The sequence below is a fragment of the Pseudorca crassidens genome, chromosome 15 (assembly GCF_039906515.1).
Source record: "Pseudorca crassidens isolate mPseCra1 chromosome 15, mPseCra1.hap1, whole genome shotgun sequence".
Classification (NCBI taxonomy): Eukaryota; Metazoa; Chordata; class Mammalia; order Artiodactyla; family Delphinidae; genus Pseudorca; species Pseudorca crassidens.
In genome coordinates, this window is record NC_090310.1 from 61,408,170 (window position 1) to 61,435,707 (window position 27,538).

General features: G+C 50.1%; 2 protein-coding genes across 3 annotated transcripts; one reads left to right on the forward strand and one right to left on the reverse strand.

Annotated features, from left to right (window-relative positions):
• Nucleotides 1-667: 667 nt before the first annotated feature.
• C15H20orf202 (chromosome 15 C20orf202 homolog) lies at nucleotides 668-17,097 on the reverse strand. The gene is made up of 4 exons (XM_067707718.1): nucleotides 16,877-17,097; nucleotides 16,073-16,227; nucleotides 3,904-4,081; nucleotides 668-2,040 (listed from the first exon to the last, which is right to left on the reverse strand). Exons 2-4 carry the CDS (start codon nucleotides 16,117-16,119, stop codon nucleotides 1,807-1,809), a joined length of 459 nt encoding a protein of 152 aa, XP_067563819.1. The 5' UTR covers nucleotides 16,120-16,227; nucleotides 16,877-17,097; the 3' UTR covers nucleotides 668-1,806.
• TMEM74B (transmembrane protein 74B) lies at nucleotides 16,933-27,508 on the forward strand. 2 transcript variants are annotated; one of them, XM_067707717.1, is made up of 2 exons: nucleotides 16,933-17,194; nucleotides 22,054-27,508. In XM_067707717.1, exon 2 carries the CDS (start codon nucleotides 22,095-22,097, stop codon nucleotides 22,791-22,793), a length of 699 nt encoding a protein of 232 aa, XP_067563818.1. In that variant the 5' UTR covers nucleotides 16,933-17,194; nucleotides 22,054-22,094; the 3' UTR covers nucleotides 22,794-27,508. The 2 variants fall into 2 exon arrangements, with proteins under 2 accessions (XP_067563818.1, XP_067563817.1); XM_067707716.1 differs by lacking the exon at nucleotides 16,933-17,194 and adding an exon at nucleotides 17,292-17,427.
• Nucleotides 27,509-27,538: the final 30 nt, after the last annotated feature.

A 27,538-nucleotide genomic window follows, 5' to 3' on the forward strand; every position in this document is an offset into this window, starting at 1 on the left:
GGGACTCCAGCCCTAGCATCACAGAGCAGGTAATTTAAAATTTTAAAGTATTTATTTTTAATTGTGGTAAAATATAACATATGATAAATATTACCATTTTAACCATTTTAAAGTATATAGTGCATCAAGTACATTCACGTTGCTATACTACCATCACCACCATCCATCCACAGAACTTTTGCCATCTTGCAACACTGAAACTCTGCACCCCTTAAATGACCCCCCAACCCCCTGCCCCCAAACTCCTGACAACCAGAACTACTTTCTGTCTCCATGAATTTGACTCCTCTAAGTATCTCGTATGAGTGGAATCATATTTGTCCTTTTGTGACTGGCTTACTCCACTTAGCACAATGTGTTCAAAGTCCACCCATCTTGTGGCATGTGCCGGGATTAACTTCCTTTTCAAGGCTGAATGATATTCCATTTCATGTATATATCACATTTTGTTTATCCATTCAGCCATTGATGGAGAACTATTTTTTTGTATTATCAAATATTATATAGAAACCCCAGATTAGTCTGACCATAACCATAGTACATATAATGCAGCCCTCCCACCCTTTGCCTCTGTATGCAATGGATTTACTTTTTCAAGGCCATTAAAAGCAATATCCTAGCAACATGCAAGAAGATTTTCAAAAATAAAAAGGCCTGACGATAATCGGACCATGTTAACACCAGGACTTTATTTTTACCTGTTCCATTTATATCTTTCTTATAGGCAGATATAATTTTTCAAAGTTATGACTCCTGCACTCCAAAGAATTGAGGGTTCTGCCACAACATACACCTTGTTGCCTGCCTGCCAAACTCGGTTGTCAGAAATGCCATTTTTTTTCATGATTTCTCTTCTTTGCTTCTTTGACCATCCGGACTATTTTGGTTGCAAATAAGGGAAACCTTATTCAAATCAGCTTAAGCAAAAACAAACTGGTGTGTGCCTTTGTGGGTGGTGGTGGTAGAATCTACTGGCTTCTGCTCTGGAAAGACAGCAGGAGTAACTCACAGAATTAGGGTCTGAAACCAGGGACTAAAAAGAGCCAGCACCCTTCCTCTCTGCCCATCTCTTGTGTGGTCCTCTCTCTGCTTCTCTTTGAAGATTAGCCTCTTTCTTTCCTACTGCCAGCAGGTCTCCCTCACCTGACAGGAATCATGGCCACTGGCAGCCCCAGGTTTGCGACCTCAGTAGAACAAGAATCAAGAGGGCAATCCCAGAGAAGGGCTGTGATTGGCTCTGTTGAGCCACATGCCCACTCATTGGGCCAATCATGTTGTTAGGATGACCATGAATTGTAATTGGCCAGGCCTGGTTACATGCCCATCCTTATGGCCAGGCTGGTTGTAGGGCCTGTTTCTTTCAGATAAAGGGGAATAAGAAGGCCTGCCGGGAAGACAGAAAACAACCATCAAGTCACTGCACGGGGTTCTGTATTTTTGCCATGGCAACACTAGATAAACATCCGGGCACACTGAGCTCTTTCTTTGTTTTAACAATCACCTTGTGGGAAATTCCTAAGAATAGGATTACCACCGTGGTGCTTGCCAGAAGCCATGTAACATGTTTGCGTTTTCCAAATGTGTTCACATCTGATACTTCATTTGTGCAAACACCCTGAGAAGTGACAGGAGAGGAAGGAGTGACACAGAGAAGCTGAGTGACAGGTCCAGGGACACACAGTGAATGAAGGCAGGGGTGAACCCAGAGACCGGCCTTCCTGACTCCCATTCCAGTGCTCTCTCTCATCACAATCAAAGTTTAGACTAGTGGGGGGAGGGTTTAAAGTCAGGGTCATCTCTGGCCTGTTAAGGGAGGGAGCTTCGTCTGCTGTCTGCCCCTTGGAGGAGCTGGGCCAGGCCCCTGGAGGAAAAGGGCTGGTGGCCCCTGCCTTCAGAGCCCGCCCGAGGTCTGATGGGGGAGGCTCCGCCACTGGATCTGGCATCCTCCCAGCGGGCACTCTCCGCACGCAGCTCCTGCAGGACACTGTGAAGATGCTTCAGCGTGAGCAGAAGTCTCTGGTCTTGGACCTGCATCTCAGTCTAGGAGAAAGAAGGAGTCTGTGAGGGGGCGGCCAGAGTGCTGGATGTTCCCCCAGAAAGCCTGCTCCTATCATTGTCTCATTGGAGACAAGCCCACAGCCTCATAGAAGCCATGTCCACCGAAGCCTCAGTTTCTTCATTTGCAAACTAGAAAGCAAATTACTTGCCTTTCAAGGCTCTCTCCCTGTTTTAGATCCCACCAGGACTTTGGGGGCTTATATAATCCCAGGAAAGGAGGGAGAGCACCAGACTTTCATCAGTGCTCATCAGTGGTAGCTGCTGGTGTTACTGACTTGCTCCTTCTGCTGCATAAAGTGACTGACATACTTCACTGATGGTCAAGCGGGGCTTCTTGGCTGGGCTCCACAGGGGAGCCCTTGTGATGTCATGTAAATTCCCTGTGATGGAGGTTAAAAACACACTTGACTGAGAAATTTGCAAGTCAGGGACCAGCAAGTGGAGACTCAAGGCTCATCTCTTGTCATATGTGGAGGCAGAGGACATTTGGCCCCGGGAGGCTGTGCCTTGGGTAGGCTTCCCCCCACCCCTACCTGTTCTCCCTCCTCATGGGTAGGAGAGAAGAGAGGTAATTTATCAAGTGGAAACTGGCACTTTGGGTTCAGGTACTAAGCAGTCTCAGCGTATGCCTAGTGTTTAGGGGGAGCACGGGGTGGGATTGCCACCCAACCTCTAGATCCCTGAGGACTGTAGGTGGCTGCAGTTCCTGCTGCTGGAGTCCCCTGGGCCCATGAGAAGCCCTACTGGGTCAGCCCCTCCCACCGAGGTGAGGACAGGGTTGGTTCCCAGCTAGTCCGTTGCCTGGCAACCCAGACAGGTCATTTTTGGACAATCCTCTCTGTCCCTCCCCAGAAGAAGAAGCTGGCGTTATTGGAATACAAACTTTGGGTGCCTTCTGTGGTTCCCCAGACCACCTCCTTCTCTCTCTGGGCTGGTGTCCCCACATACTTTGGGGCTCCCTTCTGTTTTTGGACTTGGAGAAAACATCACAAGGAGAGACATAAGGTGACACAGCTCACAAGTTCAGGTGAGTTAGTGCCCCATGGGGTGGAGTCTTACAGACAGGAAATGGGAGACAGGAGTGAGCTGGGCAGATAAACTTCCTCTTCTTCTCTCCCCCGGGGTGCAGATCCTCCTTCAACCCCTGCAGAGAATCCTGCAGCCAGGTAAACCGGCTGCTGAGAGGACCTCTGGGCCTCCTTAGGGCTCCTTTCTAAGTGGCAGCCAGCTTGGTAACGCAAGGCATCTCCTCAAATAGCATCGGCCTTTGCCTCCACTCCCTATTTCCCTCACTCTCACCACTCTGGGCTTGTACCTCCAAATAAACGGTTAATACCCCAACCCTTGCAAGCCTCTGCTTTCTAGAAGACCCAGGCTAAGACAGCTGATGTACTCCATATCCAGCTGGGTCAGGATTGTAACAGCCAACGCAGGCACTAAGTGAATTACACCATCTCCTCACCAAATTCTTACAATAACCCTTGTGGTACTGGTACTATGGTTATCCCCATTTTACAATAAGGAGACTGAAGTTCAAAGAGGTAAAGCCACTTGCTAGAGGTCACACAGCTGCAGAGCTGGGCACATACCAGGACTCAGTGTAATTCTAAAACCAGTCAGGCAAGTACTGTACCCAGAGCCTCCTATGTAGGCCACGACCTACTTATCCCAGCACCTGAGGTGGTGATTGTGCACTGTGTGGCTGGTCCCAGAGGGGTGCCTGCAGGGCCTATACCCCAGCGTGAAGCTCTGCCCCAGCCTAGGGGGCACCTGGGAGTGGGGAACCAGGGAGCCTTGGAATATATGGTGTGAAAGCACCAGGTAAAAAGAAGTGTAAAGACTTACCAGCTCCTTTCTCAGCCACTCCAGGGTCTGCCCAAGACTTGAGGTTGGCTCTTCTGCTGTTTTCATCTCAGCGTCCTTGGGAGAGACCTTGATGCTGACCTGGTGACGGGCCTGAGGGACCTTTGATTTGGACAGTCTGCTCTCTGCTTCAGGCCAGGAGCAGAGTCTGGCTAAGTCACTGAGGATGGAGTTAATGAGAGCAGGAAGTAGCTGACATTGGAAAATGTAGCGTGTGTTTTTTTTTTTAAAGGGCTTCAGTACTCTGAATAGAACAAGGGGCCGGGGGAGGGAGATCACTGGGGTATGGGTGCCTCAGAGCCTGTGGGCTCCAGAATCCAAATCTGATGCCAACAGGATCACAGAGACTATAAAGCTTTAAATGATAAAATTAATAATTATTATGGAAATAGGTGTCCGCTTTCTGAGGGCTTGTTCTGCTCTAAATGCTTTGTTATACACACACACACACACAGATAAAAGCTCATCTGGGGCAGATGGCACACCTGTGTCCCCAGTCCTCTCCCTCCCTCCCTCACCTACCTATGGAGTCTATAGATAAGGGAAATGCTCACTTTCCAAGTCCCCTTTCTTCTGGATGCCCATGCGCCCCATTTCTAGCAAATGAGACCAAAGCAGAAATTTGCTGTTAGACTTCTAGGAAAATGTTACCTACACGATAAGGAAAAATGTCGGGGATGCTTCCCCTTTACTCTTACTTTCTTCTACTTCCTTCTGCCTTGAATGTGGATGTGATGCCTGGAGCTACAGTAACCATCTTGCAACCCTAAGACAAAGGCCAAGAAAATTGCAGAGTCATTGAAATCACTCAGTCACAGAACCCCCAACATCATCTGCCTGTTATATGAGATAAGAAACCCACTTTTTAATTGGGCAAACACAGTTCTAACTGAAACCCCATTTATTCTTCACAACACACTGTGAAGTGGGCATCCTTTAATTCTCTCTTTCAACAAATACTTTCTGAGTGCCTACGGTGTTTAAAATTCTGCTGTAGGCAGATAGAGGAGTAGAGCCCAAAATCAGAGAGACAAAGGCTGGAGCTGACATCCTAGTGGGTGGAAACAAACTATAATCAAGTTAATATTATGACGCCAATAAATAGGATCTAGTCTCATGCGGGCTTTAAAAAAATGTATTCTATCCACTTGAACTAGGAACCCCAAACTAAGAATTAACATAGTGATCCCAGGTAAGGAGCTGAGGTGACCAGCAAAGCAAACGTAACCTGTTTTGGAGGTACTTGCCCTCAACTGGGCTACACAAGCTGTCCACAGATAAAGGTCCACTGAAGGTGAACGCTTAGCCCCAAATTACAAACTATACAAGGAAACCATCCACTATAAGTGAGAGTCAGCAGACACCAGCAATAGCAGGATTAGACCCACTTCCCCTAAGAACTTCAGATGAGATTAAAAAAAAAAAAAAGTATTTTGAAAAGAATTAAAGTCATACAAAAGAATTCAAAAACATAAGAAAAAAGACACTATTTAAAAAGGCAGATATGAAAAATAACTAAATAGAACTTATAGAAGTAAAATTTATAGTAAATGTTTATAAATCAAAGAAAAAAGAGTGTACATTTAAGTGTAGTGCCAGAAGACAGAGTTAGGGCAGGTGATACAGGACATAGGGAGGCAGATTACGACTCAGTAGGAGGAAAGTGTTGCTTAGAATTCTTCCAGGCAGTGGGCACTCAGCCAGTGGAGTGGGGAAGCACGGCCCAGACGATCAGGGAGGCTGGAGAAGGGGCTCCACTGGCTCAGAGATGGCACCTGCAGCATCCTTGCAAGTGTGAGACTGATTGCACAGGGAAGGGGGCCAGGACACTGTATAGGAAGCCAGGACAACTGGGTTCTAAGCCGGTTGTACCAAATTTTCTAAGTGAGCTTGAGCCTCATCCTTTCCATCTTAAGCATAATGAAGCTCAAAATAGTTACAGAAATGAGTTGTAAGAAAAATCACATTTCTTATATCCTGGATTTTACAGCTTAAGTTGCATCCTGACTGCCACATGCAGAGAAAATTTTATGTGCAATTTCTCCTAGTTAGCTGTTACTCTTTAGAACCAAAGAGGATCCAAGAATCTCCTGCTTACCACACTCACACCCCTTCTGAACACAGGGGCCAGAAATGATTGCTTCCAGGCAGGTCACCAGGCTTTGTGTCACTTGACCATGTAATTATGGGACAACTGCTTGGATCAGAAATGGGTGTCCCAGCCCAAGGCAGCCACCTGCAGACTGGACAGGAGGGAGACCCTCAGCTCGTGGGTGATGGTGTGAAAGCAGCTATGTTCTGGGTGGTGAGCAAATGATCCAATCAGACCTTCTCTCAGAGAATTTGAATTTGCCACAGTCAGAGGGGTTGGATTGTCCCAAGACTACTGTGTAATGAAACTCTCCAAAACTCCATACCTTCAAACAACAACTGTTTATTTTTGCTCTTGAGTTTGTGGTTTGGCTAAGGTGGTCTGCATCGGTCTTCAGGTCTGCAGATTTGTGCCTTCGCCATGGGTCTCTTTTCCTCCTCCTAGAATCACTGGGCTACTGGGGCAAGTTCTTCTCTTGGCAACAGCAGAGGATAGAGAGCAAGTGGAACCATGTGAGGCCTCTTTTTTTTGCGGTACGCGGGCCTCTCACTGCTGTGGCCTCTCCCATTGCGGAGCACAGGCTCCGGATGCACAGGCCCAGCGGCCATGGCTCACGGGCCCAGCCACTCCGCGGCATGTGGGATCTTCCCGGACCGGGGCACGAACCCGTGTCCCCTGCATCGGCAGGCGGACTCTCAACCACTGCGCCACCAGGGAAGCCCCAAGCTGTCACTTTTGCCATTGTAAGCAAAGTGAGTCACACAGCCAAGCCCCAAATTAAGAGGCCAGAATGTATACTCCACCTATGAAGAGATTGTGCCACGTGTGGAGTTAGGGAGGAATGAAGAAGGGGGGCTGGCGATTCTATACGAGAAGGAAGTTAGTTCAGAAGCAGGGCCACAGGCCCCGAGGGGTCCAGACGGAAGGCGGCAAGCAGAAACCATGAGATGGCAGGAGCTGGAGTCAGGAAGAGTTGCTGGGTGGCAGCGGCAGGAGACACAGAAAGGACTAGAGAGACTGGAGGATGATCTAGGACAATTAACATTTACTGCTCTCTGACTCCAGACCAGGCATCGTGATAAGCCCTTGACAACACAACCTCATCTCATCCTCAAAACCTTGTGACTGCAGTTCCCAAACTGAGCGCCAAGGCACCCAGAGGCACTTCAGAAAACTCACAGGGGCACTGCAAAATATTTTTAAAATGTGAGGGAAATACAATAGTATCTGTTGAATACTGTACAAACTACCATTAAGTTGTTTGAACCTAATTTAACAAACAACTGTTAGACATTTCTTCGGGCCTGGTGCACTGTGAAAAAATTACAGAGATGATAAGGATGCCATGAACTGAGAACATTTGGGAACGTCTGCCTGCGAGGTAGGCACCGTTGTTATCTGCATGTTATAGCTGATGAAGAGCCTATTATTAACCCATTTTTACAGGTGAGGAAGCTGAGGCTCAAAGAGGCATAGATTTTCCTAGGATCACCCCAGCAGGTAAGCAACAGGGTTGGAATTAGAACCTGTTCTCCCTGACCTGTGTGGGAGGGTCTTGCCTGTTGTCTTGCAGGGGTGGAGGGTCAAGCGGGGGCTCAGGCTAGGCCATCTGCTGCCATCCTGGGCAGCCCAGCAGGTTCTCTGCCCGACACAGGAGTGGTGTTGTTAGGAGGGCTTGGCTATTAGAGTCTGATGCTCTGTCCTTGGCCTCCAGTGCCAACACTGAATTATCCTGGGAAGACATTTCTTGTGGTTAACTTGTTTTGACACACTTTCATTTATTTTTAATCCTACTCTCACGATTCTGGCTCAGAGAACGTTTTATTTCATAGGCTTGGAAAGCCTTGGCACATGGGGAGAAGGGGAGGTGGAACCAGGAGGCCTAGGAAAGGAAAGAACTTAAACTCCTCAGCGAGGAAAAATGTCCTCACCAATTATCAAAGCCAGAATGGCCATCCATGCCTCATCCATGGGCAACTGGTCATATGGCCTCCATGTGCCAGACGAGACTCTGCCCTGGATGCCAGAGGTATGGCGCTGAGTAAAAAGACCTCACACCTGACCTCACAGGGCTTATCGTCCAGCTAGTAGGAGAATTCATTAGCCATCAAGTGGTTCAAAAATCGAACTTTATATCACAAACCTGGAATATATATATGAATGAATGAATATATGAATGCATGGATGAATGAATAAATTTGCAAATGAAGAAACCATGGCCCAGATGGTGATGTGAATTGCCCAAACAAGTCAGCAGCTGTGGCAAAAATTGCAGGTTGTTCCTCAATATCCCTTCTCCCATTCACACATGGCAAAAGACTATCCCTAGACTCCCCGGCAGGGAAGTGTGGTCAGATGATTAAATCCTGGTCAGTGGGATATGAATGGATGTGATGTGCGCGGTTTCTGGGCTGTGCCTTTAAAAGGAGGGAGGAGGATTCCTGCCCCTCCCCCTGCTTCTCCTTCTGCTGACTGGAATATACTCATAAGGGCTGGAGGTGGAGCAGCCATCTTGGGCCACCAGGTGGAGGATGGCAGAGCAACAAGATAGAAAGAACTGAGGTCTCCTGCGACTTGTGAAGCCACCGTATCAGCCTTAACTGCTGTGTGTGCTTTTACACGAAAGAGAAATGAATTCTGTTTTATTAAAGGCACTATCATTTTGGGCCTCTTTATTACAAGAGTCAAACCAATATCCTAAAACTATAGCAGCAGAGCTAGAGGGAGAAGCCAGGTTCCTTGACTGCCCCCACTCAGGCCCTTCCATAATCCCCCCACCTATATATTTTATTCTCTTCCAAGTGTCTTCTTGTTTGAGACCTGATCTGCTCCTCACAACAGTGCTGTGAAGTCCATAGCAGGGAGAGGACTTCCGTGATGCTCACTGGACAGACAGGGAACCCAAGGTGTAAGAGTCGTAGGTGACCTGCCCTGAGACACATGGGCAGAGTTACTTCCATCTCTTGGATGTAGCAGGTGGGCTCAGTGACCTCACTGAGCTCTGCCTCCGTGTCTGACTCCTAATCTAGGGCCCTACCCAGCCTTGAGGGCGGTCCCTCTTTTATCCTGGGCACCTTCGGCCTCATCCCCACTTTGTAAAATCCAAATAAGGTGGAAGTTTAGCAGAAAGAAGCTTCCACATTGTGAGAGCCCTTAAGCCCACCTTTCTTACCATGCAAGCTCGTGCCATCACAGCAGCCAGCTGGAGCACACGGATGGAGGACCAGTTGACTTGGGGGTCCCAACACTGCCTCTTCTTCTGTGCTATTTCCCCCCTCCCAGCAGGCCCTCGCTTCACCCCAGACAGCAAGGCTGGTAATCTGATCATTTGTCTTCTGCCTGTGCTCTTTATCTGTGTACTCATGGGTCCTGAACATGCCCTGCACCTCTGTGTCCTGTAGCAAATGCTTCCAGAGCTCCACCCACATCCCCCTGACATTCCCCTTCTCCATGTGTGCCCAGGGCTTCCTACTGCAAAGTACATCTGACTCTCTGCTTAAGGAACGTGCTTGACCTGTGCAGAGGACAGGCTGGACGTGCTGGCAAAAAGGAGTTAGTAGATAAATACCTCCCTTCCCTCAGCTCTCTGGTGGGACAATACTCAGTCCAGCAGGACTGAGTCCCAGTTGCCTGCAGCAGCCATGGGCTTGCCCACTGGTACATCGGAAGCCTTCCCTTCCGTTCCGTGTCGAACTTCCCCACTCCTCTGCAGTGCTTCCTGGAACCACCTCCCAGATAAACCACTTGCCCTCAAATTCTTGTCTCGGGTTTGCTTCTGGGGGAACTCAACCTATGACACATCCTATCCCTGTGTGCCCTGTACACATGAGTCCCGTGCACCTCTTCTGTGCATGAGTGTCCTGTATACGGGTATTCTAGCCCTTCTGCTCTGTACACAGGCACCCTGTGTACGTGTATCCTATACACACCTGTCCCATGCCCAGGTACCCAGTACACAACCCTATGTCCTTATGTCAGGGAAGCACAGCCTCTGACCCTGACGAGGTGGTGGAGACTCTGGAAGCAGAGTGGAACTGTGAGAAAAGTGTTTCTTGGCCACAACTAGCCTTGGGTGTGACTCTGAGGCAAGCTGCCCAGTTGATGTGAGTCCCAATTCCCTCGCCAGGTGAATGAGTGGGAGATAAAACTGAATGGGGTAGGGAGAGTAGGCATGCGGCCAATCAGCCCTGGGACCTTAGGTCTATCTGAGGTTCCCCAATCCATCTGGAAGTCCAGGCCCTTGGTTGTGGTTGTACTTCTACTACCCCTCAGTGTGGCTACCGAGCGATCTCCTCTCTTTGGCATTCAATTTTCCTAAATGTAAGAAAGGGGATTAGGAATTCCCTGGTGGTCCAGTGGTTAAGACTCGGCGCTTTCACTGCGGTGGCCTGGGTTCATTCCCTGGTTGGGGAACTAAGATCCTCCAAGCCTTGTGGCTCGGCCAAAAAAAAAAAAAGTGGGGGGGAGTGGGGAGAATAACATTAACAGCTCAGGAAGTTTGCACATGCTTTGAAAATTATGATGGAACTCAGCATAGTGGCTATCAGCACTTAGTTGGGGTCTGGATTTGAATCCCAGAAATGTCGTAAACCGGCTGTGTGACCTTGGGCAAGTTATTAACCACTCTTGCCTCCACTTCCTCATCTTAAAATGGAGATAATCATAGCACCTGCATGACAGGTGGTACGATAATTAAGTGAGCTAATGTTTGTACAGCACTTAGAATATTGCCTGGCATTTGGAGAGGGCTACATAAGTGTTTGTCAATTAAAATAAACACACAAGTAATTCATTACTATTACTTCATCCTTGAGCCTGTTAAGAGTTATTCCCTCCTCCAGTAATACTTTTCCTTTCTCCTCCTTTCTTCCCCTAGTGAAACTTTAAGTTTGCCTGGGTTATTCTTTCATATGACCCTTTTGGACACACTGAAGGCTGTATTCAGAGTTTTCTCACCTGGAACACAGGAGGTCAGATTGGATCTGTATTTTTCAAACTTCAGCTACTCACATACCTCCTTCTCGGTTTTGCCTACCACCTCTACTTTGACTTACTTGTATTTGTCTTTAAACCGATCATATTAGATAGGAAAACTCTTCTGAGTGACAGAAAATTCCAGGTAATAGTAGCTTATACAAGAGTTTATTTCTCTAACAAATAAAAGTGTGGGAAGGGCTTCCCTGGTGGCGCAGTGGTTGGGGGTCCACCTGCCGATGCAGGGGACATGGGTTCGTGCCCCGGTCCGGGAGGATCCCACATGCCGTGGAGGGGCTGGGCCCGTGAGCCATGGCCACTGAGCCTGCGCGTCCAGAGCCTGTGCTCCGCAACGGGAGAGGCCGCAGCAGTGAGAGGCCCGCGTACCGCAAAAAAAAAAAAAAAAAGTGTGGGAAACTATCCCAGGCTGGTGTTTCCATGGTCATCTGGGATCTAGATTCCTTCAATTTTTTTGCTCCCCCATCCTAACATGCTTCCAGCTCATGGTCCAAGACTACTGCTCCAGCTCCAGCCATCAGGTCTGCATCCTGGCAGCAGGAATGACAAAAGGGGAGAAGGAGGGCATATCCCCTTCCTTTAAGAACACTTAATACATTTTGCCCACACCTTCTCCTCTGATGATGAATAATGGCTCATTGCCTACTTGTTCATACATAACTGCAAGGGAGGCTGGGAAATGGAATCCTTATTCTGATTGCACTGTGCTAGCTATCGGTCAACAAGTCTATCCCAGTGGAAGAAAAGGAGAGTGTATAGTGGGGGAAACCAGCAGAATATGTTGCTCCAACTTCATATAGACGCATATATTTTTCTGTCCTCATTCTAAGCAATATTATCCATGATATCTTTAGTTTCCTGAGCTAGTTATCTATTTTTCTAAAACACATTAGAATAAAATAAATACCTAGCCATTAAAATGAATACATATACATATGGGGGTGTGTGTATACAGATACAGGATAGATGGTGGGAGACTGTTACTGCCTCCAGTGATCCATGCCTCTCAGTATTCATACACTTATGTAGACCCCTCCCCTTGACTCTGGGCTGGCCTGTGACATTCACTAAAGCGATAGAATGCAGCAGAAGTGACATTGTGACTGTTCCCTCAGCTTTAGGAAGCTCCAACAGCTTCTGCTTTTGTACTCTGGGAAAGTTGAGTGCCATAAAAACTCTGACTACCTTGAGACCACCACTGTATAAGGAAGCCCACGCTAGCCACCTGGAGAGTGTGGTAGATAATAGAAGAACCCACAGCCAGTTCCCAGCTGTTTGTATCACCCTAGCTGACACCATGTAGAGAAGAATTGAGCTGTCCCCACCAAATCCAGCCCAAACTGCAAAACTGAGCAAATAAATAATTTTCTTTTAAGCTGATAAATTTTGGGGTGCAGCCATAGATAACCAAACACATTTATCTATATAACACCAAGAAATCATGTCATGTACCATACCCTTTGGAAAATTCTGGATTAAGTGATATTCTAATATTCTACAAGAACATTCTCTCACAGACCCACACGTCTCATAGATACATAACTGCAGTGAATTGATTGAGGACTTATCACATGCCAACATGACCACAATAACCTCCTGATGGTCTCTGCTTTCTCTCTTGTCCCCTCACACCTGGGAGCAGCCAGAGGGAGAAGGTTTGCAAAATGCAAATCTGATCACGTCATTCTCCTGCTTATCACCCACTGCAATGTCCACAAGGAGTCTTCGTAGGTTCAACTACACACTCAGACTCAACAGATGACCACAAGCCATACTTGGCATTGACATACTCTGATGGATGGAAGACAGGAACCTCAGCTTGCTAGAATGGCACTCAATGTCAGCACCAGCACTCAACTCTCCCTCTCAGCGGGGGAGTCCTTGCTGCATGTGTACCAGAGCAGTACAGCACAGGTTCAAGGAGATGAATCCCCATCTGGTGGGTGCAGGAGTCATCGTGGCTTAAAAGCTTCATGTCCCCTGGGAGCCGATACCTTTGTACCTGCCCAGTTACAGGAGTCACCATGCTCGTGAAGCCCAAAATATGATTTCCCAACAGGTATTTATAGTTCCTCTCATCCCAGATGCAATTTACCAATCAGGGGTCTTTAAGAAAAAAAAAAACCCTTTAGTTTTTAGAACAGTTTTAGATTTACAGAAAAATTGGGAAGATAGCACAAAGAGTTCCCATACCCAATTTCTTCTATTATTAACACCTTATATTAGTATGATAAATTTGTTATAATTAATGAACCAATATTGATCCATTATTATTAGCTAAAGTCCACACTTTGTTCAGATTTCCTTAGTATTTACCTAATGTCCTTTTTTCCTATTCCAGGATCTCATCCAGGACACCACACTACATTTAGCCGTCATGCATCTTTAAGGCTCCTCTTGGCTGTGACAGTTTCTCAGACATTCCTTGTTTCAACAGTTCTGAGGTCAGGTATTTTGTAAAATGTCCCTCAGCTGGGATTTGTGTGATGTTTATCTCCTGGTTAGACTGGGGTTATGGGTTTTGTGAGAGAGATCACAGAGGTAAAGTGCCAGTCCCATCACACCATATCGAGGATACATACTATTAACATAATTGGACTGTTGATGTTGACTTTGATCCCCTGGCTGAGGTAATCAGGTTTGTCAGTTTCTCCACTATAAAATTATCTCCACCCCCACTCCCATACTGTACTCTCTGAAAGGCACTATGCTCCGCCCACACTTAAGAATTGGGGAGTTATGCACAAATAATAGAGAATAAACTAGTGGTTACCAGTGGGGAGAGGGGAGGGACGATACAGAGGTGGAGGGGTGGGAGGTACAAACTATTGTGTGTAAGATAGGCTATAAGAATGTATTGTACAACCCGGGGGAATATAGCCAATATTTTGTAATAACTGTAAATGGAATGTAACGTTTAAAAATTGTATAAAAAATTTCTACACAGGAGTCTAAAAAAAAAAAGAATTGGGGCGTTATGTTGCTTCCTTGAGGATGGAATATTTGGAATTCAGCATCAGAGATTTCTCTTTTCCCCCCATTTTTTCATTTATCATATTTTAGGTTACAATCCAATATTTATTTTTTTGATCAAATTTTTCTAACTTTGGCTCTTAGGAGCTCTTTTAGTCAGCCCCTATGTCCTTTGACATACCCCCATCATTGTGTGTGTGTGCGTGTGTGTGTGTGTGTGTGCGTGTGGTTTGTTCCTTCCTTCCTTTCTGGCACTATCAGATGCTCCAGGCTTGTCTTGTACATTTCCTGCTCCAGAATCAGCCATTTCTCCCTGGTTCCTTTTATTGGAGAGTGGTATTAGAAACCAAGATATGGGAACCAGGTGCGCTTGTTGCTATGCAGTGTCATGCAGCTAGGTTCTCTCAGCTGACAGAGAAAGGAAATATAGTGTATACTGACTTGTGTATATATACATTTATAGTTATCTATCACATGTATCATAAATACGTACTCATCTGCATCAATATTATGTTAAACATGAGTTCATACTGACATCTCCAATTCTAATCCATTACCACATGGATCATTCCAGGCTCCTCCTTGGGGTCATTTTTATCATAGCAATGTTGCCTAGTAACAGAGTGATATATGTTTATCTGTTTCCAAGGAAACAGAGCTAGACAGTTAACCAAAGGTCAAATTCTCATGCAGAAGAGGAAAAGTTTGTTAACTCTTTACTCACACTGGTCAATGACTCCCCACTGCTCTGGGGATAAAGAACCAACTGCTTGGCTTACAAGGATTCTCAGTGACCTGGCTCACTGACAGTCCAGGCTCATCTCCAACGTTCCTTATTGAGCCCTTCAGGGCAACCACCCTGGTGTCCGTCAAGCCTCACACTCACCATACTCTCTTCTACCCCAGGGCCCTTGCCCATGCCAGTCCCTCTGCTGGGCCTCTCTTCCTGCTGTCTTTACCTAGTTGCCTCCTATTCATCCTTTCAATCTCGGCTCAGTCCTCACTTCTGCAGTGGAGCCAGGAGCCATCCCCATCTCCCAGACTAGGTCAGCACCTTGCTGAAAGCTTGAACAGCACTATGTACCTCTGCTCTGTGGCAGTGTTACATTTACTTATCCTTTTCTCCCACTGGAATACAAACTTCTAGAGGGTAGGGATGAAGTCTACCTAATTAATCAGTATATAATAGGAGCTCAGTAAATATTTGCTCATTTTCTCCATTCTTTATTCAATAAATATTTATCAAGGGCCTCCTATGTGTTGGCTCCTTTTCTAGTGTCTGGGGATACAGGAGGGAGGGAAACAGGCAAAGCTTCTGCTTCTTGACACATATTTTAGTGGTCGTGACAATAAAGAAAGAAATAAGCAACTGTCAGGAGTTGATAAATGCTATGGAGAAAAATTCGGAGTTAAGGAGTAAAGGGTGCTGGGGCACTGCTAGTTTTAAAAGGATGATGTAGGAAGGTGTCTCTGAGAAGGTGACATTTGAGCAAAGACGTGAAAGAAGTGAGGGCGAGCTCTGGGGGTCTCAGGAAGAAGAGTGTCCCAGGCAGAAGGAACAGCAAAGGCAAAGGCTCTGAGGCAGGGCTGAGGGAGGGAACTGTGCACGCTTTACAGGGAGTATCTCATCTAATCCCTATAACCCTTGCTAAGTCCATTAAACAGATGAGGAAACTGAGCTCTGAGAGGGGACAAGGCCACACACCCATGAATGGTGGAGCTGGGATTCTCTCGGGAGTCTGGTGCCACAGCCAGCTCCTTTTGAGGTCCCTGACAATAGGCTTCTGGAAGGCAGGAGGAGACTGAAGCCCTCCCATCCCCGGAGGTCTTGCCCAGGTCTCTGTCACACTGGCCTCAAAGGCCTGGGCACCTGGCCTCCACTGTCCTGCTTGTCAAGGATGGCACAGGCCTTTGGAGCAGGACATGTCAGGTTTTCACATGAGGTGGCTGAGGAGCCAGGACAGGGCATCCCCATCTGCCTGTCCTTCCAGATGGCTGACCTCTGCTGACCCTTCCAAAGCTCCTGGAGTCTGCATTTTCATGATTCCATTGGCAGAGGCGAACACTGAGGCTCAGAGAGGCGGGAGGACTTACCAGAGGCCACGAGAGTGAGCTGGCCACGGAGACTTCCGAAACCCCATGATCTTCACACGGACCTCCTCTCTGGGCTTCACCTGGGCCCCCAAAGAGGGAGAGTCTCCTTAACTGTTGTGCTCTAGGCATCTCACTGATTCACCTTAATCTGAGCCCTTTAACGGAGAGAAATAGTGGAATCTGCCCTACTCACCACCTGCTCACCCAAACCCACCGCTGGGCTCTGGGGGGATCAGACAGGGGCCCTGTTCTCCAGGAGGTGCCAGTCTGATGAGGGATGCTGGCACTTCCTGAAAATCACAACTCTCAGAAATAAGGACAATAACGCAGGCAAAGAGCACAGCTGTAGGGGCCCCTGGGGCGAGGGAGTGTGTGGGGCAGCGAGCTAGGCTTCCCAGGGGAGGGGGCACTACAGCTAGGCCTTGGAGGAAGAAGGTGTGTGTGGCCATTGGTAATCCTCCAAGATAACACCCGTCTTGGGCTGTGTACCTCAGTGTCCCACAAAAAAAGAAGAGCAGGGGAAAAGGAGGAGTGCGCGCGCGCGCGTGTGTGTTTGGGGGTGAGGGGTGGTCTTCAGAGGCTTCTTTTCAGCCTTCAGGTGGCGCCCTTGAGCCACGGAGCCACAAACGCCAGAGAACACTATCCCGACCTAAGGACCTCGGAGAGGACCCTGGGTCCTACCTGAGGGCTGTGTGTGTGTGAGGGGGTGAGGAGCGGAGGAAGAGTGGGGGCTTGGCGCAGTAGGGGCTCCCCAGCCGAGGGGCGAGGCCGGCGGCCGAGGGAGGGGTCTCTTTCAGCACTCACCCCCGCGCCTCGCCGCTGCGCCCAGGCACCACGAGATGAAGGCTCCAGTTCCCTAAGCCCAGGTGCTGGCGAAACAGATCTGCCCCAAGGGGTGGGGAGGGCAGGAGGATGGATCCGTGTCCCCCGACTCTCACCCTAGTCCGTTACCCTCCTCCCAGTGCCTCCCCGCGCTAACTCTCCTGGCGCCCTCGCCGGCCGCGGGCGGAGCCCGATCCGCTGCGCTCGGCGATCCCCGGCTCCCGCCCCTTCACCGTCCTCCCTCCCCGGAGCCCTCAGAGGCCGTGGCCGCCTCGGTACAGCCCCGCGCGGAGCGAGCAGGTAAGTGCGCCGCGGCAGCGTCTCCGGGCCGGGCCCGGCCGGGAAGGGGGCGGGAGCCGGGGAGGGCGAGGAGGAGACGGCGGCCGGGCCCGCTTTCTCCCGGGCTGCGCCGCAGCACAGACACCGGCAGGCGGGCACCGGCTGCGGGGAGGCGCACTGGGAGGACGCGCCCTCGCCGTTGCCCGGCGCCCTCGCCTCCCGCGTGGGGAGGCAGTGAGGGAGGCCCGGCACAGGTACGCACGCGAAAAGGGGACTACGAGGGGCGGCGGGAGACCGAGGGCCCGAGGCGGGGAGGGGCGGCCAAGGAGAGCTAGCCTGACCTCGCGGCCCGGCCGAAGGACACGAGGCGAGGGGACCCGGGCGCACGCCTGTCCTCGCAGATCCTGGCCTTCGTGGGTCGCCTGGCCGCCTGGCTACCGGCGCCGCTCTTCCCGGTCCGGCCTGGCCCGGCCCAGTGGCGTTTGTGGTCAAGGGCAGGAGCAGGGGGTGTGAGCTGCGGGCTGGCGGGCGCGCGGGTGCGGCGGGCAGTCGGGGTGCTGGGGCTTTCTGCGCGGAACTTTGGGTATAACAGCGTGGACATATCTGAGAGCCCGAGGCTTTGTGTACAACTCGTGCGTGTGTCTATCGATTGGGTTTTGTGAAGCTTACCCACTCCCGCTGTGCGTCTGTCTCCCCGCGTGTTAGTGCACACCAGTGGGTGGGATGCTGGGCCTGGGGGGATCTTGGTGGGTCTTAGCAGTCCTGAGGGTAGTAAACTCTGTGTGTGTGTGTGTGTGTGTGTGTGTGTGTGTGTGTGTGTAACCAGCTCTGTCCCTTGCTGGGGTGTGGGTACCAATGTGGTCTATGGATCTGTGGCTCACACTGCGTGGCTGCCCATGTCTGTGAATGTTGCATGTGGAAAAGGCCCCTGGGGGTATGAGTGTGGAACTGGGGTGTGCTTTTCAGGTCCTGTTGGACTGCATATGAAACTGGAGTGTTACTGGTACAGTTGTGGGGTGTGAGCAGTGGACACCAGCATCATTGTCAGCTTGTCTGTTTCTGCTTATGTTTTGGATAATTTACTGGGCATGTCCTTGTAAGTGGTGGGCATCTCTGAACCTGTGTGTCAGATACATAGCAACTCTAGGTAAGAGGGAACCTCCTTTTCCTCCACCCTCTTCCTAACTCTGCTGGCATCCTAAGGAAAAAGTTTTGGGTTCCTGCCAAGTGAAAGAGCCCTGCTCCAAGAATTTGGGTGTCCTGAGTTTTTTCTGGGATATGGAAGCATCAATGTGTTGGTCTGGGAAGGGGGTTCCTGGGCCACTCCAGGGGCTGAGTTCTGTGGAGGATGCTTAAGACATGGGTGGGGGACCACATCTGGACACCAACTGGGCAGGAGTGGTCACTGCCAGTCCCTGTTACTGGCTGGGCACTCAGGAAAATGCTTTTGGTGCCAAAAGTAAAAAAAGCCAATGAACACACCTCTCCTCTTGGTTTACTGGAAAGTGGGAGCAGTCTGGGCAGAGCCTGGCCCTGAGTAGGCATTCGCCACCCTGTGTGTGGGAAGGATTGTCTGCCTGGGCAGGTTGCCAAACCATTCCTGAGGGCTGGCTGTGTTCCAAGCCCTGTGCAGGGGGCTGCGGACCCAGACATGTCCCTGCCCTCAAGCTGCTCGTGGTTGATGTTAAACAGTGGGATAAAGTAGAGAATCTACAAATGAGGCCTGGAAGACCAGGGAAGGAGGGCGGAATGATGCCACTGGTACAAGAGTGTGTGGGTTTGCAGGCTTTTAAGTGATAACAATTCTTGGGGAACCTGCTTTCAACTCCTGGCCCCCACATGCGTGCCATGGGATCTTGGCCACATTTTGTAAAATGGAGATAGTAATAACTGCTCGTGGGGCTCGTGGGGGTTCTACACAATACTCCTGAGCGAAGTGCCCGCAGTAGGGCCCAGCAGGGAGTGTAGGTGCTCAGTAAACATTTATTAAATTGGAACTCAGGAAAAAGGGACATGGTCATAGAGATGGGTTGTAAGTGGAAACAGGCTTTGTACTCACATGAAAGGCCCTGTGTGTGCTAAGAGGAGGTGTCTGATGCAGGCCCTTGTTGGAAGGAAGATCAGAAAGATCGAGCCTTCCTGCCCTGAGGCTCTTTAAATTTCATTCATTCCATTCATTTTCACTTCATTCATTTGCTTATATCCTCTCTCTCTCTCTCTCTCTCTCTCTCTCACACACACACACACACACACACACACACACACACACACACTGAAGCACAGAGAACTGGAGAATAAATTCAGACACACGAATGCAGAGAAAGGTCTAGAATCCTGTGTACATGTGTGTAGACACACTAGGGCATACGAGCCACTCTGCACCTGGGGGTCTCTGTGCAGTGTGGGGACTTGGGTCTGTGGTGTATGTACCCACAGTACATCAGTGTGCAGGGGGAATGGGGTAGTTCTGCTGTGGGATCAGGAGTTCTACGTGCCAGTTGGGGCGTGTCGGGGAGCACCAGATCTGCCTGAGGGAGGACTCCATCATCAGCTCCAGCTGAGTGTGGCTGTGAGGGAATGGGGGCTAGGGTGGTGAGATTCTTTCCTTTTGCAAGAGAAGCCAGGCATCCAAGGTTTGAAGTGTAAAATGTTCACTGCAGCACTATTTACAACAGCCAGGACATGGGACCAACCTAAATGTCCATCGACAGAGGAATGGATAAAGATGTGGCTCATATATACAATGGAATATTACTCAGCCATAAAAAGAAACGAAATTGAGTTACTTGTAGTGAGGTGCATGGACCTAGAGCCCGTCATACAGAGTGAAGTAAATCAGAAATACTGTATGCTAACGCATATATATGGAATCTAAAAAAAGAAAAAGGGTGGTGGGCTTTCCTGGTGGCGCAGTGGTTAAGAATCCGCCTGCCAATGCAGGGGACACGGGTTCGAGCCCTGGTCCAGGAAGATCCCACATGCCGCGGAGCAACAAAGCCCGTGCGCCACAACTACTGAGCCTGTACTCTAGAGCTCGTGCTCTGCAACAAGAGACGCCACCGCAATGAGCAGCCCGCGCACCACAACAAAGAGTAGCCCCTGCTCACTGCAACTAGAGAAAGCCCACACACAGCAGTGAAGTCTCAACAAGGCCAAAAATAAATAAATTTATAAAAAAAAAAAGGGGGGGGGTACTGATGAACCTAGTTGCGGGGCAGGAATAAAGAGGTAGACATAGAGAATGGACTTGAGGACATGGGGTGGGAGGGCGAAGCTGGGGCGAAGTGAGAGTAGCATCGACATACATACACTAAATGTAAAATAGTTGGCTGGTGGGAAGCAGCAGCATAGCACAGGGAGATCAGGTCGGTGCTTTGCGATGACCTACAGAGGTAGCATAGGGAGGATGGGAGGGAGGCTCAAGACGGAGGGGATATGGGGCATGGGTAGGCATATGGCTGATTCGCTTTGTGGTGCAACAGAAACTAACACAGTATAGTAAAGCAATTATACTCCAATAAAGATCTATTTAAAAAAATAAATTAAAAAATAAAGTGTAAAATCTTTTGCTTTTTATATATTGGCAACTGCTTCACCAAAAACCAGATGAACAGACCAGAAACAAAAAAAAGCAAAACTTCTACGAGCCAAATATGGCCCATGGGCTGTAAGCTGGTATCCTTTGGCACATGTGCTGTCTGTCTGTGTGGGTGTGTATTCAGGTACTTGGGTAGGGTGTCTCCTCTTTACCCCCTTACCTGCTCCTCTCCCAGCTCCCCTTCTGTGGTCTGCATCCAGGTCCTCCCATCTTCTATTTACATAAAGGCATTTGGCCTTGACCTCAGTCATGGCTCTCAGATATGCTCCTTTCTCTTTGCCCTCTCAGCTTCCATGTCTCCCCTGACCACAATGGGTTCCTCCCTGGACCCCTGGCCTCCACTCTCCTCCTTCCCCGTCCTGTCTGTCCTCCATGCAGCAGCCAGAGAGAGCTTTCCAAAACCTAGGCGATGTTAGCCCTCCCATCCCCAACGCCTCGCCTCCCTGGCTCCTTGGCCTGGTTTTCAGAGTCCCTAGCGAGCTGGTCCCAGCTGACCTCAAGGCACCCCTTCTCCCTCTCCAGAATGCCCTTGTCCCCTCTCAGTGCTGGGGGATTTCCCACTCATCCTCCGAGGTTTGGCTCAAATGCCACCAACTCCTAGAAGCTTCCCTAACTTTCTCCTTTTGTTCTTAGGACCACCTTCATCTCTACCCCTTCCCCTGCCCCCAGTCATTCTCACTTCATCACAACAGTGTCCATTAATTGAACTGGCAGGGGGCTTAAATGCCTTATTTTATGAAATCCTCACATCATCCCTATGAGGGAGACATTTGGCTTATTCACATTTAACAGATGAGAAAATTGAGTCTGGAAAGGTCACCTCACTTGCCAAAGCTCAAGTGGTGACGCTGGGATTAGAACCTATCTACTGTATTTAAATTCCCTCCATCATAATAGCTCATTCTGATACTTACTGAGTCCTTACTATTCTGAGCACTTTATATGGATTAACTCAATCCCTATATCAGCCCTGTTAAATACGGAGTGGTAGTATTACTGTCATTTAATATAGAGGGAAACAGGCCCAGAGACGATACGGGAATTGCCCAAAGCCACATGCCCGCCAGTGGTGAAGCAGGATCCTAGCGCGGATTGGGTCTCACTGCTCTGTCATTATCTTATCCCCTGCCTCCCCCTCTGGCTGGCGGGCTCCCCCTCCTCCCCGGTGGAAACTCGGCCTGACTCACCTTCACATCTCTCGGGGCCTTCTGTGATGTCTGGCACCAGCAGGCTCTCAGTAGAGGTTCGCTAAATTCCACTGACTTTCTGTTTTCTCTTCTAGCTGCCCAGCGGCCAAGGGATGAGCTGGGGCCCGCCTTCCCAATGGCATCTCCCCCTGGTCTGGAACTGAAGACACTGAGCAATGGCCCCCAGGCCCCAAGGAGACCAGCTCCTCTGGGTCCAGCGGCCCCACGCAGGGAGGGTGTGGAGAATGCCTGCTTCTTTGCGGAGGAGCACGAGACTCATTTCCAGAACCCTAGGGATGCCAGACTGGGCAGCTCCCCCAGCCCCCCTGAGGGCGTCCCCTCATGGCCCCGATCCCAGAGGGACGACCTGTCCCTGCGTTCAGAAGAGGGGCCAGGCCTGGAGCCTGTGAGCCGCCCGGTGGATTACGGCTTCGTTTCCGCTCTGGTTTTCCTGGTGAGCGGGATCCTCCTGGTGGTGACTGCGTACACCATCCCCCGAGAGGCCCGTGTCAACCCGGACACAGTGTCAGCACGGGAGATGGAACGACTAGAAATGTACTATGCGCGCCTGGGCTCACACCTGGACAAGTGCATCATTGCAGGCCTGGGGCTGCTCACAGTGGGCGGCATGCTCTTGTCCGTGCTGCTGATGGTCTCCCTGTGCAAGGGAGAGCTGTACCGCCGGCCGAACTTCGTCCCTGGCAGGGGCTCCAGGAAGACCTACGGCTCCATTAACCTGCGCATGAGACAGCTCAGTGGGGATGGGAGCCAGGCCCTGGTGGAGAACGAAGTCGTCCAGGTCTCGGAGACCAGCCGCACCCTCCAGGGGTCTTAAGTAAGAGCCCACCCTATCTGGCTGCTTCAGCTTCAGGGCTACAAGGCCTCCGAGTCTGGGGTTTTGGACTGAGCTCCACATAGGGCCCCGTGGAAGGAGTCCCGGGTGCTGGAGGGGGAGCTTGGGGCCTGGCCCAGGCTTCGCTTGGGAGAGCTGCCCCCGATCTGTTTTGTAGCTCGAGGTTTTGCATAAGGTTTTGTTTGAAGGATGGCTTCTGCTGCTAAAAATACAGAAGTTTGGAAACTGCTGCCCTTGGAGGATGAGTTTCTTGGCCTGCCCGAGGGTCGAGAGCTGTCTGAAAGGCTGCCCATCCTGTTCCCCACGTCTTGGGGAATTCCGGGTTCTCTGCTGTCCTCATCAGCCATGGATGGGTGTTGGGCAAACTTGACTTTGAGCCCTGACTGTCTAAGGTGGGAGGTGGCTTCATGATGAGGGGAGAAGTCAGCCCTGGGACGACCTCCCCACTCCAGGCCTCAGTCCCCCTGACTGTGAGGTGAGAGGGATGGCCCCTCCAGTTCTGCCCTAGGAATTCCTATATGGAATGGGAGCCCAGTTTCTGCATCTGGCCGTTCCTTCAGGGGACGAGAGTGTCTGGCAGGTGCTGACCATTCTCTGTGCCATTTTCTGACCCAGTGTTGGTGGCCACCACTGTCACACAGCCAGCATCTCACTCGGTCCTGTTAAAGGACCCCCTAAGTCCTCAGGTTAGACTGGGCTAAATCCAGAGTTTGCTACAGCCTGGTCTTGGTCTTGGGATTGAATTACCTGCTGTGACTAGATCTTAGCACACATTTTACAAAGTCACGTGCACAGTTTTCACTAACTCCCTGGACAAGGGCGGGGGGATCTTTTAAACAGGAAAGGGTAGGGGCTTTGTTGTATTTCTGTGGACACAGTGTGGGCCTTCATTACCTCCCCTTCCTCAATAATATGTCTCTTAGGCCTGACCTTATCCTGGTAACAGAAAAAAAATTTTTTTTTAATGCTGAATTTGTAACTTCCTTCCCCAACTCCCGTAGCTGTAAAGTGCAGCCCCAATTTATTGGGGGAGAAATCAGGCACATTCCGGTGGCCTGAAAATTCTAGCCACATTGATCACATTTGTTCTGTTTCTCTTGTCGAGTGTTTCCAGGCTCTGTCCAGATTCTCTTTAAACTACTGACAAAGAGGGCTTCCCTGGTGGCGCAGTGGTTGAGAGTCCACCTGCCGATGCAGGGGACACGGGTTCATGCCCCGGTCCGGGAAGATCCCACATGCCGCGGAGCGGCTGGGCCCGTGAGCCATGGCCGCTGAGCCTGCGCGTCCGGAGCCTGTGCTCCGCAACGGGAGAGGCCACAACAGTGAGAGGCCCATGTACCGTAAAAAACAAAAACAAAAACAAAAAACTACTGACAAAGAAAGGAAGTGGGCCCTAGCAGGCAAGGAGATAAAGGTGTTTGAGGACTGGGGGAGGGCATCGTCCATTCTGAAAGGCCCTAGAGGGCTTTGAGAGTATGTGCCTTCTAGGCCACTGCTGTGAAGACTCTAAAGGGGTCAATTCTGTGAGCCTCCGACCCATGCAGGTCCTACATACTCCATCTCAGTTGGCCATGTGGGACATTGATCCTAACTGACTCTTCAGGGTGGGAGGATAGGGTGGGCATGGGGTCTGTAGGCTAGAGCAGCCCTGATTATCTGTAACCTGAGCCTTCAGTCCGGTAAGTTGAACATCTGGGCAGTGTAACATCATAGCTTCTATGACGGATCAAATATCTGCTCCTGCTGGCAGGTTTTGCCAGGAGTAGGGGGCTGGGGGAGGGCTGGAGGGGACAAAGCCTATTCAGCTTGGCCTGTCAGGTTCTGTTCCTGGTGTTTAAGAGGTGTGGTTTGAAAAGGACAAAGCCTCAAGATGGTGAAAGACTCACAAGTCAAGGCTCCAAGCGAGGAGTGGAGGCAGAAAGTGGCATGAGCCATTCTAGGTAGTAGAATTGAACATCCCAAATGATGGGCCTTTCATATCCATAATGATAATAATAAAAATATCAGTCCAAGCCATTGGATTATTGTGAGCTATTGTCAGTTTAAATGCAATGGATTGTTTTTAGGGGCTAAATCTGTTAGAAGATTAAATCTAGATTAAACCAGGAATCCCAGGTTTTCTCTAAGTCAGAGAAGCCAGCTTTGCATCCTAATACAGAAACTCCTTTAGGAAATGTGTAAGATGGAGGGAGGCAGTCATTACTTGGTCAATGTGTTAAGAAAACGTGAGCGATGCCGAAAACATTTCCCCAAGATTGCAGCTGAGACCTCCCAGCCAGTGGATCAGAAACAGGGTCAGGAGGGAGCATGGCGTAGGGTGCAGAGAGCTTTCTTTGCAGGCTTTTTGGGGGTAGGTGTGAAGTGGTCCGAGGGACCCTGTGGTAGCTGAATTGTGCCTCATCTGCAGGAACTCCCTCTCCCACCCGACAGTCTACTAGGGTCGCCGAACCTTGCTTTTCCTGGTGTATGAGAACAGATAACTGATTTTGGAGCTGGTAGAACCTGGGTTTGAGTCCAGGGTCTGCCATTTATTGGCTGTGTGGCCTTGGGCAAGGTGCTCTGTCTCTCTTAGTATCCTGAGTATTGTTTTCTTTGTGAAGTGGGAGGAATGAAACTTCGGCCTCAGCCTCCTTGCGGGGAGAGGGGGGTTGGTGAAAATCATAGAGAAGTTAGAGGCCTGAGTGTATGAGGTCCAGTTACCACGATGACGCTTCTTCCCCGCCCCAGTTGGAGATAACTGGATTAGGCCTAAAACCTCAGGGTCAACCCTTCTGACTTCTCTCAGAGCCTCCCATTCTACCCCTCAGAAGATCTTGTTGGTTCCACATTTGGAATCTGACCCCTGCCCGCCCCTCAGCCATAACCACCTGGTTCAGGTTGCTCATTAGTGTCCTAATTCCTCTACTCTGCCCCAATTCATGTTCCACTTGGCAGCCAGGCAGATCCTATTCAAAGGTTAATTCGGTCAGGCAGCTCCTCTGCTCGAAACTGTCCTATGGCTCCCTCTCATTCCAGGCAAAAGCCACCTTTCTCACCAGTCAAGGGTAGATTTACCATCCAGGCCCCTCACTTGCCCAGGCTCCTTCCAAGGCCCTGAGTCAAACTTTTATTTGTAATTTTGATATTTTAAAAAAGGACAGCACCTTAAATTGCATAAGCTTCAGGTCCGTCCCTCACAGTGGCCTATAAAAGGCCTACACAATCTGGGCCCTGTGCCTCTCTGAACTTATCCCCCACCCTAGCCTCTGCTCACTCCATGGCAGCCATGCTTGCCTCCTTGCAGGCACACTCAACATGCCAGGCACACTCCCACCTCAGGGCCTTTGCACTTGCTGCTCCTGGAAGGCACCCCTTCGCTGTGGGCCTTTGGGCAAACTATTCTACCTCTCTGGTCTTCCAGAGTGAGACTAGAAACCTTCCCACTCTGCCTTCTCTAGGGACTGAGGGGATCAGGAAACACAAGAAGAGGGCATTCCTAAGTTAAGACCATGGTACCATGTCTGGAGAGCTTTGGAAGGGCAAGAGGAGAGGGAGGAAATAAGGCATTATGAAGAAGCCACAGGAGGCAGAGTTCTAAGGGTTCTGTCTGGAAGGAAAGGGGAGGATCAGTGGCACTGACAAGAGTCAGGGAGGTGCCCTCCAGTTGGGTCCGTTGGTTTCTCCCGAGAGAGTGGGCTCCTCTTGATGTCCCCAAGGAGGCGAGTTTCAGCTAAGGGAAGGAGAAGCTTGCTGAGGTCTTGCCTGGGTTGGGGTGATAGGGAGGTCCTTGTCAGTGGAGGTACGTTAGCATTTACTGGTCAGATGTTGGGTGTCTTCAGGGAGAAGGCATAGTGGAGTTGGGTAGGATTTAGTCACGAGGTTCCCCAGGGTCCCAACCTCCCTCCTTAGAGGAGAGCCTGTGCCCCAATGGCCAGAGCCTGGCTAAAGACAGTAGCAACCCTGGCCCTCGGTATCTTCTTTTCTTTGGCCCCAACACCCTCTTCCCAAGATCAAGCCTCTTCCTGGGTCGGGTTGTCCTTGAGCAAATGGGCAGGCCCAGGGGATCTGAATGGTGCAGAGGGCGGCAGGATTACTGCCTTCCTCCTCCAAGGGGACCAAGCGCTTCTGAGCTTTCTCCCTACTCCAGTCTCAGAGGGGCTGGGGGCAGAGCCCCTTACGGAGAGAGTCCAGTGAGGAGCGCCCACACGTAATAGTATAAGGGTACTGGCTCTGGGGTCAGATTGCCTGGATGCTTGGTGGATGTCCAATTCCTCTGAGCTGCTGTTTCTTCATCTGGTGAATGATAGCACCTTCCCCATAAGGCATAGTGAGCAGTAAATGAAATACCTGTAAAGCACTTAGCATAGTGCCTGGCACTTCATAATTCACTCAATAATGTTAACTATTCATTTGTTCGTTCATTCACACCTATCTGTATTCTTCCCTGGGTGGGGCACTACAGGGACACATGCGCCCTGCCCCTGGGGAAACAGGACAGTGCCCAGAGGACTGTGTATGTGTGGCCAGGTTGGGGGGTGTTGGCACAGAGGGGTATCTGATTAAGTTGGGGTCCGAAAAGGCTTTCCTGGAAGGGGTGATGTCTAATAGGATTCTTAAACAATGAGGCAGTATCCAATGTGGGGTGAGAATGGGGAGCAGGAAAGGTATTCCGGGCAGAGAGGAAGAGCATGAGCAGAGGCTCAGAGGCATAAAACAGCCTGGTGTGTACTGGGGAGGGGCAGGGGTGG

Excerpts from the sequence above, each read along its gene's own strand:
- C15H20orf202 (XM_067707718.1), bottom strand. The coding sequence starts at position 16,119 with ATGGGGTTTCGGAAGTCTCCGTGGCCAGCTCACTCTCGTGGCCTCTG. Across the intron at positions 4,082-16,072 it reads GCTCACTCTCGTGGCCTCTG|TGACTTAGCCAGACTCTGCT; the intron begins GTAAGTCCTCCC and ends CTCCATCCTCAG. Across the intron at positions 2,041-3,903 it reads AGTGGCTGAGAAAGGAGCTG|ACTGAGATGCAGGTCCAAGA; the intron begins GTAAGTCTTTAC and ends TCTTTCTCCTAG.
- TMEM74B (XM_067707717.1), top strand. The coding sequence starts at position 22,095 with ATGGCATCTCCCCCTGGTCTGGAACTGAAGACACTGAGCAATGGCCCC.